General features: G+C 51.7%; 2 protein-coding genes across 2 annotated transcripts in view; one reads left to right on the forward strand and one right to left on the reverse strand.

Annotated features, from left to right (window-relative positions):
• The window catches only part of LOC138686525 (collagen alpha-1(I) chain-like), a 31,888-nt gene extending 21,965 nt beyond the window's left edge, over positions 1-9,923 (forward strand). Inside the window, exons 8-14 of the mRNA XM_069790212.1 lie at positions 4,336-4,407; positions 7,230-7,624; positions 8,589-8,722; positions 9,107-9,179; positions 9,309-9,372; positions 9,470-9,696; positions 9,743-9,923. Coding sequence (XP_069646313.1) covers positions 4,336-4,407; positions 7,230-7,624; positions 8,589-8,722; positions 9,107-9,179; positions 9,309-9,372; positions 9,470-9,696; positions 9,743-9,923 — 1,146 coding nt within the window. The remainder of the gene's footprint in view (positions 1-4,335; positions 4,408-7,229; positions 7,625-8,588; positions 8,723-9,106; positions 9,180-9,308; positions 9,373-9,469; positions 9,697-9,742) is intronic.
• Positions 9,924-14,539: 4,616 nt separating this feature from the next.
• GSX2 (GS homeobox 2) lies at positions 14,540-16,571 on the reverse strand. Its single transcript, XM_069785144.1, has 2 exons — positions 15,880-16,571; positions 14,540-15,697 (listed from the first exon to the last, which is right to left on the reverse strand). Exons 1-2 carry the CDS (start codon positions 16,394-16,396, stop codon positions 15,357-15,359), a joined length of 858 nt encoding a protein of 285 aa, XP_069641245.1. The 5' UTR covers positions 16,397-16,571; the 3' UTR covers positions 14,540-15,356.
• Positions 16,572-16,671: the final 100 nt, after the last annotated feature.

Here is a 16,671-nt window from a genome sequence, read left to right on the forward strand (position 1 = left end):
GTGTTTGAGGAATAATGTATGATTGACTGCATAGAAGAGTATCATAGGAATAGCTGTCTTGTGTTATACTACAGTCTAGGTTTTATATGTTGAAAGTTCTTATGTCAGTCAATATTACCTTAGGAGCTGACCTTGCAGTCAATGAAATCAGAGATTACTTTGTCACTGATTTCAGAAAACCATACTCTAAAAGAGTAGGCATTTCTCAAAGTGAAACACTTTCTTCTTCCAAAGCCTTTAGGTGACCTATAGGAAGATGTGGAAGACTGGAATGGCAATCTGTTGAATGTGAAAGTGGAGATGGCTTAAAGGTATAGACAAATGCACCAGCACTCCTTCATATTGGGCTGATCTTGAGTGGTGAGTATTATAGCCAACAGCATTTCCAAAATTTGGTCTCTGTCCAACAATCTGTACTCAGTGGTCCATTACTTTCATCCTCCTCACTCAGTGTAAGAACGAGAAATGTCAGTAATTGTTCCCTAAGAAACAGATCAGGGAAAGCTCCGACAAACAGTACTTTCTGCTGTAGTAAAAAAAATAGAAACTTAATAAATAAAATCAGTTAAAGCAGTGTAAAGGCAGTCATAGCTTTCCATTCATTTTCAGCAGAGAACTATTTTGAATCAAGGTGCAGTAATGCCTAAGAGTTTGCTCTGCATTGTGAAGGCAGCAAAGCAGTTTGGTTCCTTGAGGCTTAACATTGGGGTAATAAAACCTTAGAAGAATAGAAAAAGAAAGCTGATGGAAAGTGTCCTGCATTGCTTTCACTTTTGGGTTGCCCACAGCATTGTTCATGACACACTGCAATGGCTCTATAAAAGCATTAGCTCCTTTTTCCGCAGGTATCTAAAAGCAATACAAACACCAGTCTCTTCAGATTTGCATCTGAATATAAACCTTCAGAGACAATCCATTTCATTTAGACAACAAATTAGCACCTCCTGCCATTTTATAACCTGTATATCTGGAAAATTATTTTGCCTTAATTTTGCTGAGATACATGAATGCATTGTGATCCATTCAAATAAACAGTTGCTTTTATTTCAGTGCGTAACCCTTCGAGTCTATTCCTTTTGTTGAAAATCTATTCCTTTTACTCAGAATACTGATAATAAATTTAAGATGAGATCACTGACTATACATACATGGTGGGTGCTTTCCAAATACCACAATAGCAGAAGGACAATAGGGTCCTAAAAAAGACAGCATTTTTAGATTATTAAGTCCCAGAAAGTATTGAAAAATGCAAATGAGCTAAAATAGCTAATTCCTCTGGCATGGATAATTAAAACAGAATTATACAAATTTTTTTGTGCGTGTTAGATGGAAAACCTAATTAAGCCCTAAATGGGAAGCCATGACCCCTCCCATTTCTTATCTGTACTATGAATCTTTTATTAAAAACAATGTAAAGTACATTATAAACTTAGCCTGGGTGTATTTTCCTCCATAAGTACCTCTCAAAGTTGTCATTTATTTGCTAAACAACACATAATGCTGGGACTTCCTGAGTGTTCTGATGAGGTGCCAAGTGTGCATATATAAGAGTCACACATCTTTTAATCAGGTTTTAACAAATTCTGTTAACAAATTCAAATGTTCTACAAAAAATATACCATGAAGAGTTAGAGGATCACCTAACTGGAGAGACTTGGCTTTCATCCTGGCCCATACTTACTCTCAGTCCTTCTCCAGCCCTGCTCTGACTTTGGCTTTAAGACTTAGCAGCTCTCTAGCAGTCCCCAGGAGGTTTTTCTGTAAGGACTTGTTTGACCCTCACTGTCAATCACTCCTAAATTCCTGTCCCACTTCCCTTCTAGCTGGATACAAACCCAGCAAGCTGTACTTACAAACCAGCAAAGTCTTCCCGGTACTTTCCCAAGAGAGTGGGAAATGGCTAACAGCATGAAGTGGCCCAGGTAAATATCACCATCCTGCTTCACTTTCTAAAACAATTAAAGCAATGCTTTCATGCTGTTTTCTGCTCCAGCTAGTTAGTGTGTGTGAGCGAACTCCCATTTACGTATACACCCCACTTTGCGTGGGCAAACACATGCCTGCACGGACACCTCAAGGTCTGTTTGTGGGTCCAGTTGTGTTTGCACTATCTGAGCCAGGCACACCGTTTGAAATATTTGTCCCTTGACCTTTTCTGCTGAGAATAAGCAGAACTCATCTCAGACAAAAAAAATCTACTTTTCTGTGTGCTCTAAGTGGCTGGAATAGGCTGATACAGCAAGTATAGCCTTAGTCACTGTAACATCGCTTCCATGATGCTATAGAACAGTTCAAAGATGTTTACAGATTAGCATTAATGCAATCAAAGTGGAAACCTCTGTTCTTCAAAGATGAAAAAGTATTTGCTAATGCACTGCTCCAGGGCTATGAGCATGCAGTCATTCTAGCAAAGAAACTGGCGGATTGCACAAAAAAAAGAGGCGAAGAGTGTTAGGACCACACAAGTGTACCTTGTTAGGACTGGAACAGGTTACCTTTATGCCATTCCCATTCTCATTTACAATCATTGCCCCTAGAATGGATTCATGTTGTGCCATTTTCTCCTCTGGCTACGGTAAGAATGAAGTTTTCAAATCCACATCCCCTCTTTGATTTGATGGTCATTCCCGTTCCCCCTTTTTATACAGTCTGGCAGCTCGAACAGTAAAATCACCAGTGAATCAAAATACTCCTTTTCGTAGGGAAACCTTTTGTTCTCCACTTTCTCTTTTCAACTTTCACCTTTTGCCTTCACCATACCTTCCAAAGAGGGCCCAGGGGGGAACCACGACCCAGCTCCCCTGAACTGACCCCAAACTTCCACCCTCTCTTCTGCTGCAGTGGTTCCCACTCTCCATTAGGTGGCATTAGTTCAAATTCCCTCTTGGAGCAAATGACTCCGAGGACTGTGCTCCCCCCACCAAAGTCCCCTCCCGGAGTTGGCTGGACCCTGTCTTCTTTCACTCCTTGTCTCAGGCCTGGATGTCGCCCATCCCCAGAGCTGTTAATTCTGTAGGCTTGCCAGCGTCCTCTGCCAAAAACAGGCCTTTTGCAAATGTGTACCTTTTTTATGCGTAAATAATCTTTTAAAACACACAATTTCCTATGAGTTTCTATAGCTCCTTTCAGTGTGTAGAAAGAACTGTGCATGCACTTAGGTGTTTAATAGAAAGCATGTGTATAAAACGAACAAATGAACTATAAACTGGTATCCAATATTATTCTGCTTGCTTCCAAAGAGTAACTATGTTAGAAGGTGAAAGAGAAGCAAGTGCTTTCTTAACTCATTCCTAAATGACCTCCAAAACAGAATAAGGGAATAACACAAATCCAGCAAAACAAGTTGGTTCTGTGTTGTTAGTTCTGTGAAAGGCAGCGTTACATAGTAAAAAGACTGGGGTATAGTACACCCTGCTTTCCTATAAAAAAAAAAAAAAAAAAAAAATCTTCCTGCAAAATACGACCCAGGAGATTCCCAAGTTCCCTCAAGATAAACTGAAGCCTGAATAAGATGAAATGGTAAGGCCAAGGTGAAGACACAGAGGGGAACATGCTGGCCAAGGACTGCGGCTTGCTGGAGAGCCCGGGGAAGCTGAAGCTTGCGGTTCTAAATTAAGGTAAAACAAATAGTTTTCAAATATTTGTATCTCCTGTTTACTTTTTACACAGAATTTACTCTTTAATTTCAAATGTCAAATTTCTTCAAATGCCCTGGAGCCTGCCTCAGGGGGGAAAACACTAACATAAGGAAAAAAACCAGTAGAACTCTTCCACTTCCCTTCAGAGTTATGGGAAGAACTAAACACAAGACTAACAAGGGAAAAAACAGTTATGAAAACGACAGAACTGTGCTGTCCTTTGCTCTAAACATGCACTATGTTTACTCTCTTCTCTTCCTGCAGTTTTATGCAAGTCTTTTCTTTGCAGGTCAGAACCCCCTAGTCTTTAGGCGCAAAGGACGCCCAAAGTATGTCAGCTTTATGGCTTCAAGCACGGCACGTTCCTGCTGATATTCCTGTACCTCAAGCATGGTAAAAGCCTCCCTCTGGAAAAACCTCTTTCAAAGGCTGCATTTACACTGAAGATTTTTTAAACCATCTCAACTTTGACCTAGCAACTATGGGAGTGCAGTTGCTGCCAGCAGCTGATATTGTAAACCTCATTTTCTAGAAAGATTACATTTGTGAGAGCGATCTGCCTGTCCTTCCCTCTGCCCGTCTCTCAAGCTTGTCCCACCCACTCAGCTCCCCTGTAATTTTGGGATCTATTAGCCAATGTCAATTAGAAAGGAGTAGAAGTCTTAAAGATATACTGATGCTCTCTCCTCCCATGTAGGTGCAGGGCTGTAAACAGGATGACCCGATCACATCCTCTGGTTTTGTGTACGAGTCAAGAAACGGGATGAAGGCAAGGGCAGAAGTTTCCATAGGAAAGAAGCAAGTGCAAAGGATGGGACAGCCCACAGAACAAGAGGCAGGGAATGACAGGAGGCAAAGGCCATCTTTCCCAGCAACAACACTGGCTTCTTTCATGAGACTCCAGCATAAACAAGGCTGATACACATCATCCTGGCAGCCTGTGCTTCTCAGGATTCACTTTCATTTACTTTCACAGGGTTTCCCTCCATGCAAAAAGTAGCATTGACCCTTTGCTTTTCTGATGGGCACAATGGCTGGTGCCCTCAGGACTGTGAGCTCCAGCACTGCTGCTCCAATCTCAGCAGCATCAGTGCAGCTGCTGAGGTTGGCACAGTGGCAGGGGACACATGCCCTCCTACCCCTTGGAGTCATGCATCTGCTGCCCCTATTACCCATACTGATAGTATATGCAATAAAGAAGCCCTTCAAGAATCAATGTGATGATCTCAGTCTTGTTCCCAAATGTTTCCAAAAGCATCAAGTCCTGAATCAAGGTGTTTGAAGGACTCAGTGCCTGTTTTGTAAGAGGTCTGCAACTAACTGGGGTTTTCTTTCTTCTCATGCTCACCTATAACGGCAGCTATCCTGCAAAGTCTGAGTTGCTTCCCTAAAACAAATTCCTGGCTTAAACTCATTCTGAAAGTTAGTTCTGAAGATAAAAAGATCTGCTCATTTTATCACAAAGTGGGAGATTGCCTTGAGAGGCAATCCATTGCTGAGGCAGCCTAGTGTAGATGGACATGCATTTGAAACCCACTGGATTTTACCTTTGCCTAAGAAATAACCAAAAACTTGAGAGCCACTTTCTGTGCATGCAATCACTTACTCACATTTAATAGCAATTGGGAAAGAGAAAAAAACTTTGACCACTTTACTGCAATTCAACAACTTTTGCTGAAAACCCAGTGGACTGAACTGCCACAATCTATTAAACTGTACATTGCTTAAGCCCACTCAGTCTTGCATTAATTACAAAAGACAAATCAGATCTTGAAAAATGGTTTTATCAAGAGAAAACAGGCAGTACTAACCCCCCCCAAAAAAACCCCAACCCTCTGCCTTGTGATCTTTTCTTCATGGCAAAAGCATTTTAATATAATGATTTTAGAGCTGGTATCTTTTGCCTGTGAAAAATTGGCAGGTAGGTCCTGCTAAAAAAAAAAAAAAAACCTCATTAAAGTCCATCTTCCATTTGACTGAATTAAAAAAAAATGCGATCTCAAAACTATAGGAGCAGGTGAAAATGATGACAGCAACATGAAACTTATTGCTGTTGGCATCAAGTAGCAATTTCTTCCGCTACTACCCCAGTTTCCCCTCAGAGGTATTGCAGTTTTTACACAAGCAAGACTGACTCACCCACACAGTTCTCCTGTATTCAGCTGAGACAATTACGTGTCCAAAGACTTTGTGGTGTCTTTACTATTACTAGTTTAATGAAAGTCAGCATAGGATCCCTGTCTGTCCACTCCACAATATGCATCAAAACCCAGGACTGGTGTTTCAGGGGAGCTGAAAGCAACATATTCCCCCTTTGCGGTACCTAAACTGGGCGTGTCTACTTGGTCTTCTGTAGCAACACTGAGAATATGAGGCCATGACTGCTCTGACAAGTGTTCTAGAAGAATAGGATAATGGTAGTAGGTTAGTTAAAATCTAAGCATACAGGAGAAAAATTAGAATACCAAGGTTTTGTTCAAATGCATTGCACATGTCTTATGCCAAGTATACTTCTTGGCTCAATGGTGTTTGCATCTTCTGCATCTACGGTTGACCACATTCTAAACTTCATGCCATTTTGAGAAGACTGGGAGCACTCATAGCATAAGACCAGCCTGAATTCTCTCTATCATTGTATACTGCTACAGAAGAAAAGGGAAGGATCCGTGGTCATGTCCATGCATTTGTGGTCAGTGTTGAAGTCTGCGTGATCCCAAGCACAGTTCTGCATGCAATGGTACATAGTTCTGAACTAAAACTCATCTGCTATAATGAGAGTTGGATTATTTCGAGTAAGATGACTACGTCATGCAAGATATTTCTCAGACCCGTTGGATTTTCGAATCTGAAATTGTGTTTTACATACCGACTATAGCCATGCATGTATTATGGCCTGTTGGCTTGGGAAGATAAAGCTGAAAAGCAAATGGAGAGTCTGGGTCAATCGTACCGTTAGGTCTCTAGCATTTTCTCTTCTTCGGCTGGCCTTCAGCCTGCCCTGGGGTTTCACGCCCCTCAGCCTGTGAAAGCCCTTTGGCAGGCTCACAGTTGACCCCTGTTGAGTGGCAATTAAAAAATAAAGAGAATTCTTAGAGAAACCCGACAGCTTTGCTAGTAGTGTATTAACCGCCAGTTTTAGCAGAGCCGTAGCCCTCTCCTGCAGCCTGGCAGGCAGCCTCCCTTGCTCCTCTTTGCAAAGACCCCGGGGCCGGCGGGGGATGCTCCTGCGGCTGGGAGCGGGACCTGTGTGTGTCCCCCCCCGGGCGGGGGGCTCGGCGGCCGGCAGCGCCCAGGCGGGCCCGGGGCCGGGGCTTGCACCCCCCGGGCAGCGCCCCAGCCCGCCCCTCCGCCTCCCACCGCCCCTGCCGCCAAATACATACATCAATAACGGGGCTGACACATAAAAAACCAAACAAACATACCCAGCACCCAACCCAGAACCGCGGTTGTTGGTATTTTTCACCGCCCCTTCGCATAATTAATATATTCGCGTTTCCTCCCGCTCTCCCAATGGGCTACCAGCTGCAGAGGTCCTGAATAGCGAGCTTAATTGGGCTTTGTCATGCAGAATACCTCCTTTTTCTATAGCAGGTTACAAAGGGGCCCTTGGCAGACGTGGCGGGCTCCCCTGGCCGCGGGCCCTGCCCGCCTGCGCCCATCACCTCTCCGCAGGCCGCGCAGGTAGCGCCCGCCGCCACCGGGGCCCGGTGCGGGGTCACCGCCGACCCACGCACCCACCCACCCCGCGGGTGCCCCGTGCGGGGTCCCCTCCAGCCCGCCGGGGGCCGGTGCGGGGTCACCGCCGACATGTCGTTTCCCCGGTGCCCGGTGCTGGGTCGTCCCCGGCGGTCGCTCCCCGGAGCTGCCCGGGGCAGGGTCACGGCTGCCGCCCCGCTGCTCCCCGGGATGCTGCCAAACGCCCCCGGGACACGCCGACCCGGCTGGGGCCCTTTCCCTTGCCAACACGGCGAGAGCCGCTCGGCCAGGTTTTACTTCCGACACGACCTCATCTTTCGTTGAAACTCGGACCTTATCAACAAATGTTCCCGTTTCACAGCAAATCGGGGTGATTAGGGTTAATTGGCAAGCCCCCGACTCAAAAGAGATTTGCCATTATAGGCTAATCATACATTCTCTATATGACATAAATAGCGCAGAGTGTGGAGTGTAGATATTCACCGCGAATTACAGCTAATTATTATTTGGCTACCAAGCTACTCCTTCTGCCCGCTGATTGGCACCGTTGCCTTCCGAGTATCTTTTTTCCCCCTCTTGTTTCTTGTTTTGACAGTTTAAATCCAGGTCTATGTGACATAGAAAGCTAATAAAATTCTCATTTCATTGTTAATCTGATTTCACCGCAGCATAGGTTTTTACCCTCACACCTGCGTAGCAGGGTGTAATTCCATTAATAATAATAAAAAAAAATCAACATATTCATTGCATGTCTTTTCCCTGATGATATATTGTGAGCAGTGTGAGTTGAAAAAGAGCCATTTATTCTCACCGTGAATGAGTCTGCCTGGAACTGAAGACTTCACCTGCCTCCTCAGTCAATTAGGAATGTATCGAAAATTCTACCAGAAAACGAGTTAAATTAACCGTTAGCTAATTTCCTTGTGTCCCTCCTACATAATCCCCCCTTTTCAGCTTGCCCCAGAAATTACCACATGTTGCAAGGTTCAAATAGTGCCTAATGAAACAGTGACTAAATGGTTCGCTCAACCCCACAGCGAAGCCCTTTCGCTGTGCCTTCAAAGCCTGGGGGGCTGCAGCGGTCGGGGGTCCCCATCTTAAAATATATATATAAATATATATATATAAAAATATAGATAAAATCCTCGGGTTTGGCAGAATAATCTCCCCCGGCAGGGCTGCGCCCTCCCCCCGCCGCACACACCCCACCCCGGGGCTGCGGCACACCGCCTGCCCCCCCACCTCCCCGGGCAGGGGAAAGGTGTCCTCCCACCCGCGGCAAGGCGCCCGGGGGACGGGAAGGACCTGGGACCTGGGGGGACGAGACCCGGCGGAGGCCGTGCCTACGGGCGGGACCGCCGCCGCGTGTGGAAACCCGCCCCGCGCGGGTGAGAACACGCGTGAGCTGCCTGGGGGATTACGCACAACCTTCTTTTCACACCCACGCCCCCCCTCCGTGTTGCTGCTTTCTCCCAGGGTGTAGAAAGGGATTTAGAAGGGACCGCCCCCGTACCGCCGGGGTCTGCCGGGAGGCAGCGTTTCTCCCCGGCGTTTCGGGATCTCCCCGCCGCTTTCTTTACATTCAGCCGGAGCCGGAGCGTTTTCTCGCTTTTGCACAGCGGTTCCAAGTCAATTGTAAACCTTGATCAAACTGAGGTTCCTTAGTCTGAGGACAGAAAGGAAAGCCAGCCCCGGGTCGGCAATCTTCTTCGCCAAACCCGTCGGAAGAGGAGTTTCGCCCCGCAGCTCCCAGCTCTTGTTCCTGTCCAAAGCGGCTTCACTGAAGTGTCATCGCCTAAAACTCGGTGAATTCCGCAAAGAGAGTCGAGTCACTTATTTGAAACGGTGAGGCTAATACAAAGTCATCAAAGCACTATGGTTCTTGTCTTTAAGTGACAACCCTCTTTATTGAACTGTTTGAAATACGCCTCCTGCTTTTCAATGTCTCTCTATCCATCTTTGTCTGCTCTTCAGAAAAGTAGACAATATAAAGCAAAGCCTGGCGAGCTCCCCACGCTCTGGCTCGGGCAGTGCCAACGTTAGCCTTGAAATTGTCACTCCTTCATTAATCTGAAACTAGTTATTTTTCCAGAGCACACAGCACACGCTTCCGATCTCTTTGGGTTCGCTTCCAGCAGCTTAAATCCCCCCCCGCCCCCGCCGGCCACGCCGGATGGGGTCGGGGCAGGGGGGAGGCGCGGCGGGGCCGGCGCATCGCCCGCAGCGGGGCCGGCTGGAAGGCGCGCAGGGGGGCGGAGAGGGGCGCGGAGCAGATCCTGCGTGAAATCGGCGCTTTCACGGCGAGGGCCGAGCGCGCTGCGGCGCGGACACACGCCCCGAGGTTTCCCGAGTGGCACGTCGGGTTCGGGCTGTTTGTTATTCCGCTGTCATGCGGGACCCCCCGGCAGCTGCCCGGCGGACGGCTTTCCGCCCGGCGGGGCGGGGGCGGCTCCCCAGGGCTGGGGTCCCTCGGGCACCCCCGGGGCCGGGCTGCAAAGCCGCCCTGGGGTTTGTCCCCCGGACCGAAACCCCGTTCAGCCGGCGGAGGTGCGCGGAGGCTGCGGGGTGCGGTTCCCGCGCTCGTACTGAGAACCTTCACAGGCACCCCGGATCCTTTCCGAGCAGCCGCGAAGACTTAAAAAAAAAAAAAAAAAAAAAACCTCCTGGCTTTTTTTTGGCCGGGTTTCTTTCCCGAAGGACTGCGTGCTGTCATCTTCAGGCCCCGGATCCGGGGGGGAGCGCTCCCCGCCCTGCCCGCGTCCTCCGGGCTGGTGGCAGGATGCCCGCCGGGTTCCCGGGGCGGCGGCAACCGGACCCGTCCCTTCCCGGCCGTCTTATCCGTGCGGGCATGACAGAAACTCCCGAGCGGGCCTGATCCTTCCGGCCGTGGCCTCGTCCCGCGGCTGAACCGTCGGGCTGAACCGCGCAAGAGGGGAAGGGAACCGGGCGCTGCCCGCGGAGCAGCCCAGCCCCGGGCAGCGCTGCCGCCGCCTCGGCCGTCCGTGCCCGCCCCAGCGCCCATCACCGGGGAGCCGCTCCCGGCCAGGGCCATGTCCCAGAGGGGTCGGGTCAGCGGGAGGGGCGGGAGTCGGAGACTGGCACCAGCTAGAGATGAATGCAGGGGGATCAGATAGATCGTCCCCGCGGCAGGGGCTCAGGACGAGCCGCGGCGGGTGGGAGCAGGGAGCTACCATCGAGGGCTGCGCTCCCCCGAGTCCCGGGCGGAGGTGCGAGACGCCGGTGACGGGCGCTGCGGCAAGAGCTCCGACAGCGGGGAAAGGTTTCGGCAGCGCCCGAGGGGGACTCCAGGGCAGGACTGGAGACAGCGGCCGGGAGAGAGCGGTGCCTCCAGCACTGCCGAGTGCCGGCAGCCGGCGGCCGGCGCTGCCCTTGGGCAAACAGGTCGGACCGAAGGCCGGTAGCAGGTTCAAAGAGGGGATTCGCAACCGGAGAGGCCGGTGCCGTGGATCCGATCTCGGCCGTGCAGACCGAGGTCAGGGAGGCTTTTCAAGACGGATGTTTTCCTCCTCCGAGTTCTTTAATTGGAAAGAGTTAAATCGAATTAAAGGAAGCAAATTAATATCGGGGGGGGGGGGGAGCTTCGCTGGAGGAATGCGATGTTTGCTCATTCAAGCCCCGAAAGGTTACAGAAGGTCGGTAGCGGGGTCACTCGCACAAACGTAACCCGCATCCCTCGTGCAAATGCACGGGCTTTTAATTAATTGCGCGACCTTCCCCTTGCGGCTCCCCGCCCGCGGGGCCGGGGCGGGGGCGGCCGCGGGGGCCGCCCGGCGGGTCTCGGCGGCCCGGAGGGGCGGCCGGGGTCTCGCCTTTGGGGCCGTCCCATACCTGAAAGCCACCCGGGACACACACGGCTGCCTGAAACGGCCACGCCGGGCAACAGGCAGCTCCTCTGCCGTCGAGTTACGCCAAGACGAGCGGCTCCAGCAGCGGCGGTCGCAGCTAGCCGCCACATGGTCCTCTTTTCCTGACTGCCCGGAGTGGGGCACATCTGGTGGATAAGGCGCAGTGAGTGCGGTAACTACAGCTGGAGTATGTCGGGACCGTGCCTGGGTCATATCCGGTGCTAAAAACGGGAATAAGGCTGGGAAGTTGCCCGGAGGCTCACGATGTGAGGGCAGTGCCGCAGCGGCGGTCTGAACCTCTCCGAGGCTTCGTTCTCGACCTCTAAAGAGAAGCGAATTTATTGCTCCCACGGGAGCGATAAAGATAAATGCGGTCATGTTTCCAGTGCTCCCAAACATCGTCGTGACAAGTACCGAAGGAAAATAAGAGGGTAGCATTTGTTTCTCATTCACTGCACTTGCAACAAATAAGGCTTGGGATCACCCTGAACGGTAAAAGGAAAAAACTGTTACCTGGGTGCTGTCCCATGTTCCCCAGGCCCTTCAACCTCCTCTACAGCTTCTGCTCCCAGCCCTGTTGCTGACCATACCCTCTGCCTCAAGGTCTGCCTCCGTGATACCCTGTTGTTCCTCTTGTAGACATCCTCTTCCAGCAGGCTGTTGGGCAAAAGACATCCCGCTGCCCCCCAGTTATGGGCTGCCCCGATTCCTGCCAGGCTGGATGGTGGCAGCTGAGGACTTTCCACCCCACCCCAGCCTGTTGCTGAGCTCTGCAGAACTCAACATCTTGAAGACCCTCGCAGAGCTATCATGTCAGCCCGCTGGTTGGTATTGACTCCAGGGTTTAAGAGTTATGAGGGAATGAGCCACGGATAAGCAGAGCGACTGCATAATACTTATTTCCCTAGGAAACTAATGGTAAGAGGAATATTAAATAGGGAGCTGAACACTGCCTGTCTTGGGCACTGAGTGAGCGGGGGGAAAAAACTGCACTTCGCAATTTGTGGGAGAAAAAAAATAATAGGAAGAAGAAGAAAAAAAAAAAAAAAAAAAGGAAAAAACCCCAACATATTATAATGACAATTTGCCTAAATTTCTAAATGTTGAATGCTGGAGTCCAAAACCCTGCAGTACATTTACTGCAAGTTAGGGTATGTACAACTTCCAGCAGTGCTTCTGTCACACTGGCTTGGACTCCCCAGTGCTAGATTCAGGTTGAGCTGGTTGTACCAGCCTTCTGAGATGTGTTGGGGCAAACTGTTGCATCATTCCTCTTTTCCGAAATTTTTAATGTAAAACATTTACTTTGAAATAAAAAGAAATCTGGTGATGACAGCAACAATTTGAACGGTATAGCTTGTATGCGATAATAATATGGCACTATTTCCTTTCAAGCCTTGAAAGACACGTGCAAACATTGATTACTACAAGAGATAGCAACTAATTTCACTTTCCTTTTATTTTTAAGAAATTGTTAAATACTGCAATGAAGAGATCCCTTCTTGTGTATCTTCCAGAAGCAGAGGGAAATACCCATTTATTCACTGAGATGCATATTTCCAGAGTTACACTGCGAAGAGAAACACTCTACCAAGAAATATCTTTGCAGTTTTAAAATAGCTTTGAGTTTTGCAGTATCACGCAGTCTTAAATTTCAAAGAGCGTGATGCTTTTTTTCCCCCAGCAAAGCTTTGCCTTCCCAGGCTGCGGCAGGCCTGTTGGCTCTCCCCCGTTACAGGAGGGGGATGACACTGCCGAGAGGGTGGGCAGGACTTTCTGTGGTGTTAACGCCTCCTCCAAGAGCTTCTAGGTTGGAAAAGACCCGGTGGGATTATAGCAGCAAGCTAGACACAGGTGAACTGAAGCAGAGGAACAACGGTTTCCTGAGCCCACTTCAGCAGATTTTAGGGTAAGGGGAGGCAGCCGCCTCAGGCGGGCCCTCTGGAAGGAAGCCACAAGGCCCACAAGGCTTTGGCCCTCTGGTCTCCCCAGCCTGGCAAGTGAGGGGACGGCCACTTGGGTAAACAACATCCCCACTCGCTCAACTGGGATGTAGGCTGCTGGCCTCCATACAGGCCCTCAGCTGAGGCAGTGAAATGGTTGTGATATGGAAGAGTGAGATTTTGTATTGGTTTTCCAAGTCCAGGCTAGAAACTTGGGTCCTGCTTTTCCTTTCCCCTCCTGTTCCACTGCAGGTGCGCTGGCCACTGCCTCTGCCCCCAGCCCTGGAGCTGGTGCAGGCTGTGGGGCTGTGCCCACACCAGGCCCTCTCCATCCTAGCCCAGACCTGCCCACGCACCTGACCTGTCCTCCAAGGCAAGCAAGCAGTGAGAGTGTCACTGTGCTGGGGCTGCATCTCTCTCCAGCATCCAGGGTGCTTGGGTTATTCACGCTGCAACAGAAACCCCAGGCAGGCTTATTACTTGTTTTCTGATCAGAAGCAGAGCGGGCAAGTGAAATTGGAGACATACCTCTGAGTCGAAGCTCCAAGGTTAGGGATCAAACACGAGAAACGTGAGGATTGTTCAGGGAATTATTTACCGAAAAGTTCTTGCAATAGTTTCGGAGGCTGAAGTCAAAAGTGTAGGTTGGGTTAGTGGGAAACCCACCCAAGGAAAAGCCGTGAGTGGGGAATAACATAGGCTGCAAAAGGCACTTCCGATCCGCTCATATGCCGTCTGCCAGGACTGCAGGAGCTAGGAAAAAAAGTTATGAAGAGGCTCATTTGGGACTGACCAGCTCCAGCTCCATCCCGCTCTGCACCAGTCCCCTGCAAGGAGCTGAGGATGGACCGCCCAAGGCAGGGGCAGGATGGGGCCCGCGGCCGGGCTCTGCGCAGCACAGACTGCAGACCACTTCAACCACATCTCAGCCTGACCCCACGAGCAGGTTTGCTCTCGGATCTGCTCCCCGAGCCCGGCCAAGGCACCTGAATGAAACCAACGCCTAAAAGACTGGATACTGTCCCGGGCGCCTGGGGGGTGGGGGAATTAAAAATTCTCTGTTTCTGATTAACATCGTCCCGGGATAACATAAGCCGAGTTTCAGCCTGGCGAGGGGCCGATGTGCTCAGGTAGCCCCCCTGGGTGGGGGAAGAGCCGGGTGGTGCCGGCCGGGGCAGCCGGGCCGGGCGGCGTCGCCCCCGGGAGCAGCCCCTCGCCCCGGCCCCGCTGCCGGGAACGGCGGCCCCAGGCCAGCGGCAGCCGGGTGTCCCCGGTGCGGTGCCGCCGGGCGAGCAGACGGGAGAAAGCTGTCAGCCGCGGGGAGGGCGTGCGCTGGCTCCGGCTGGAAAGGAACACAAAGCTGCTCGGCTCAGAAAAGCGGCATTCATTTGCATTCCGCTCGGCCGGAGCGGGGTCCCCCCACCTTCCTCCGCCCCCCCCCCCCCAGCCGGCCCGAGTCACGGGGGAACAGAAAACGTATTCGGGTTAGTAGCCGATGGCATTTATTTCTAGTCTTTACGGAGGTCTGACACATATACACCAATGCTTTCACCGTACAAAGCACTGCGAAGAAACGCACCCTGCCCCAGCCAGCCCACCTTCGCTCCTCGGACTAGGCTGGCACCTGGGGGGGCGGGGAGGAGAAGAAAAGAAAAATTAAATTCTCGTCTGATCCCATTTATTTAAATAAATATAAATATAAATTTTATATAAAACTATTCACAGACACACCGCCGTCCCGAACGCAAACGACCGATCTTTATTTCTTTTCTTATTTTTGTTAAGAAGTCCGTCTAGGAGGTTCTCAGCCCTACAGGTTTTTGTTTGCTTTTCAGTTTTTTAACTGTCTCGCCTTTCGGTTCCAGATAAGTTTGGGGTTTTTCTCCTTTAAATTGCCTGGGAGGAAGGCACCCTGGGCCGTGCGAGTCCAGTCCGGTGTCACACGTTAGGAAGAGCAGGTGCCCGCTCCTGGGGTTACATAAATAACGTTTTAGCTTAACTCTCACGACTAAACCATTTACGTTCCAAAAATATACTTCTCTCTCTCTCTCTCTGACTGCCAAGGGATGGAAATGAACCTGCCGGCCGGCGAGAGCCAGCCCGCTCCAGGTCGGCGGGCTGCTGTCCCCGGGGCAGCGGTGCCAGGTGAGCCGCCGCGCCGCCGCCCGCTCCGGGCTGGGACCCGGCGGCGGGAGCGGAGCTCCGGGCCGGGCTCATAACGGGGAGATTTCTTTATCCTCGGTAGCCGATGAGGGGGATAGAGACTCTTCGTCCTCCGACCGGGGATAATGCCCCTGGCTGGTGCTGCACTTGCAGCCGCCGTGCGAGTTTCGCTGGGTGCCCTTGCCTTCTTTCTTGTGCTTCACCCTCCTGTTTTGGAACCAGATTTTCACTTGCTTCTCGGACAGGTTCAGGTAGGTGGCTATCTCGATCCTCCGCAGCCGGGACAGGTACATGTTGGAGGAGAATTCCCTCTCCAGCTCCAAGAGCTGGGTGCTGGTGAAAGCTGTCCTCATCCTTTTCCCGTTTTGAATTTGGCTGGAATCGGAGCCTCCTGGACGGGAGAGAAGCACGAACTTCAGCGGGACGGGGGAAGGGGGGGGGGCGAGAGAGAGAGAAAAGACATTCTGCCGCAGCTTTCCGCCCCGGGGCAGCCGCTCTCCCTCGGGGGGGGAGGAACGGGGGGGACCCCTTCTCCCGCCGCCCTCCCCTCCCCGGCGGCCGCAGGTCTCCTACCCATGCCGAGGCAGTGAAACCTCCGGGGGTCGCTGACGCTGTAGGTGGTGGCGGCGCAGGCAGGTGGGTGATGCGCCGGGTGCCCCAGGGCGGCGGCGGCGGCGGCGGCGGCGGCTGCGGCGGGCACCGAGGCGGCGGGCGGCGGGTGCTGCGGCGGGTGGTGAGCGTGGCCGGCCCGCGGGCAGCACTGGGCCTCGCCGGCGGCGGCGGCGGCGGCGGCGGCGGGGAACTGGCTCTTGAGCAGGGGGATGGCCCCGCCACCGCCGCCGCCGCCGCCGCCGCCGCCGCCGCCGCCGCCGCGGGAGGAGTGCAGGTGCGAGGTGACACAGAGCGGGCAGACGCAGAAAGCGCCGCTCTTGCGGGACGGGCAGCCCGGGCCCGACACCGACATGACGAGGGGGGAAGGCATGCTGAGAGGGATGAAGAAGTCCTGGCCGTGGTGATGCTCAGGCAGGGACGGAGCCGGCCTCGAGGAGTCTTTGATGATTAAGGAGTCGACATAGAATGAGCGGGACATTTCGGAGGGCTGCCGAAGCCGGGGGCGGCTCTCCCGAAGTCGGGGTTTTCCTGCTCGGCCAAGTTGCCACTGAAGTCCTGGCGAGGCGAGAAGGTGCTTATGTGTGAGAGCTGAACAAAAGGGTCCCTGGAGAGGGCTGGTCTTAAAGTCCCCCCGCCTGGATCCCCTGCGCCGGGGTTTTATATCAACTATTTAAACACGTGATGGCTGAAAGCCTCGCAGATCTAAATCTCCCCGGCTTCCCAGGCCGGCAGGAGAGGCTGCCGGGGGGCGGG

Source organism: Haliaeetus albicilla, chromosome 1, assembly GCF_947461875.1.
Source record: "Haliaeetus albicilla chromosome 1, bHalAlb1.1, whole genome shotgun sequence".
In the NCBI taxonomy this organism is placed as follows: Eukaryota; Metazoa; Chordata; class Aves; order Accipitriformes; family Accipitridae; genus Haliaeetus; species Haliaeetus albicilla.

Bases quoted from the DNA above. Each gene is read 5' to 3' on its own strand.
- GSX2 (XM_069785144.1), bottom strand. From the start codon at position 16,396: ATGTCCCGCTCATTCTATGTCGACTCCTTAATCATCAAAGACTCCTCG. The intron at 15,698-15,879 runs GTAGGAGACCTG...TCTCCCGTCCAG, and splicing joins GTTTCACTGCCTCGGCATGG to GAGGCTCCGATTCCAGCCAA.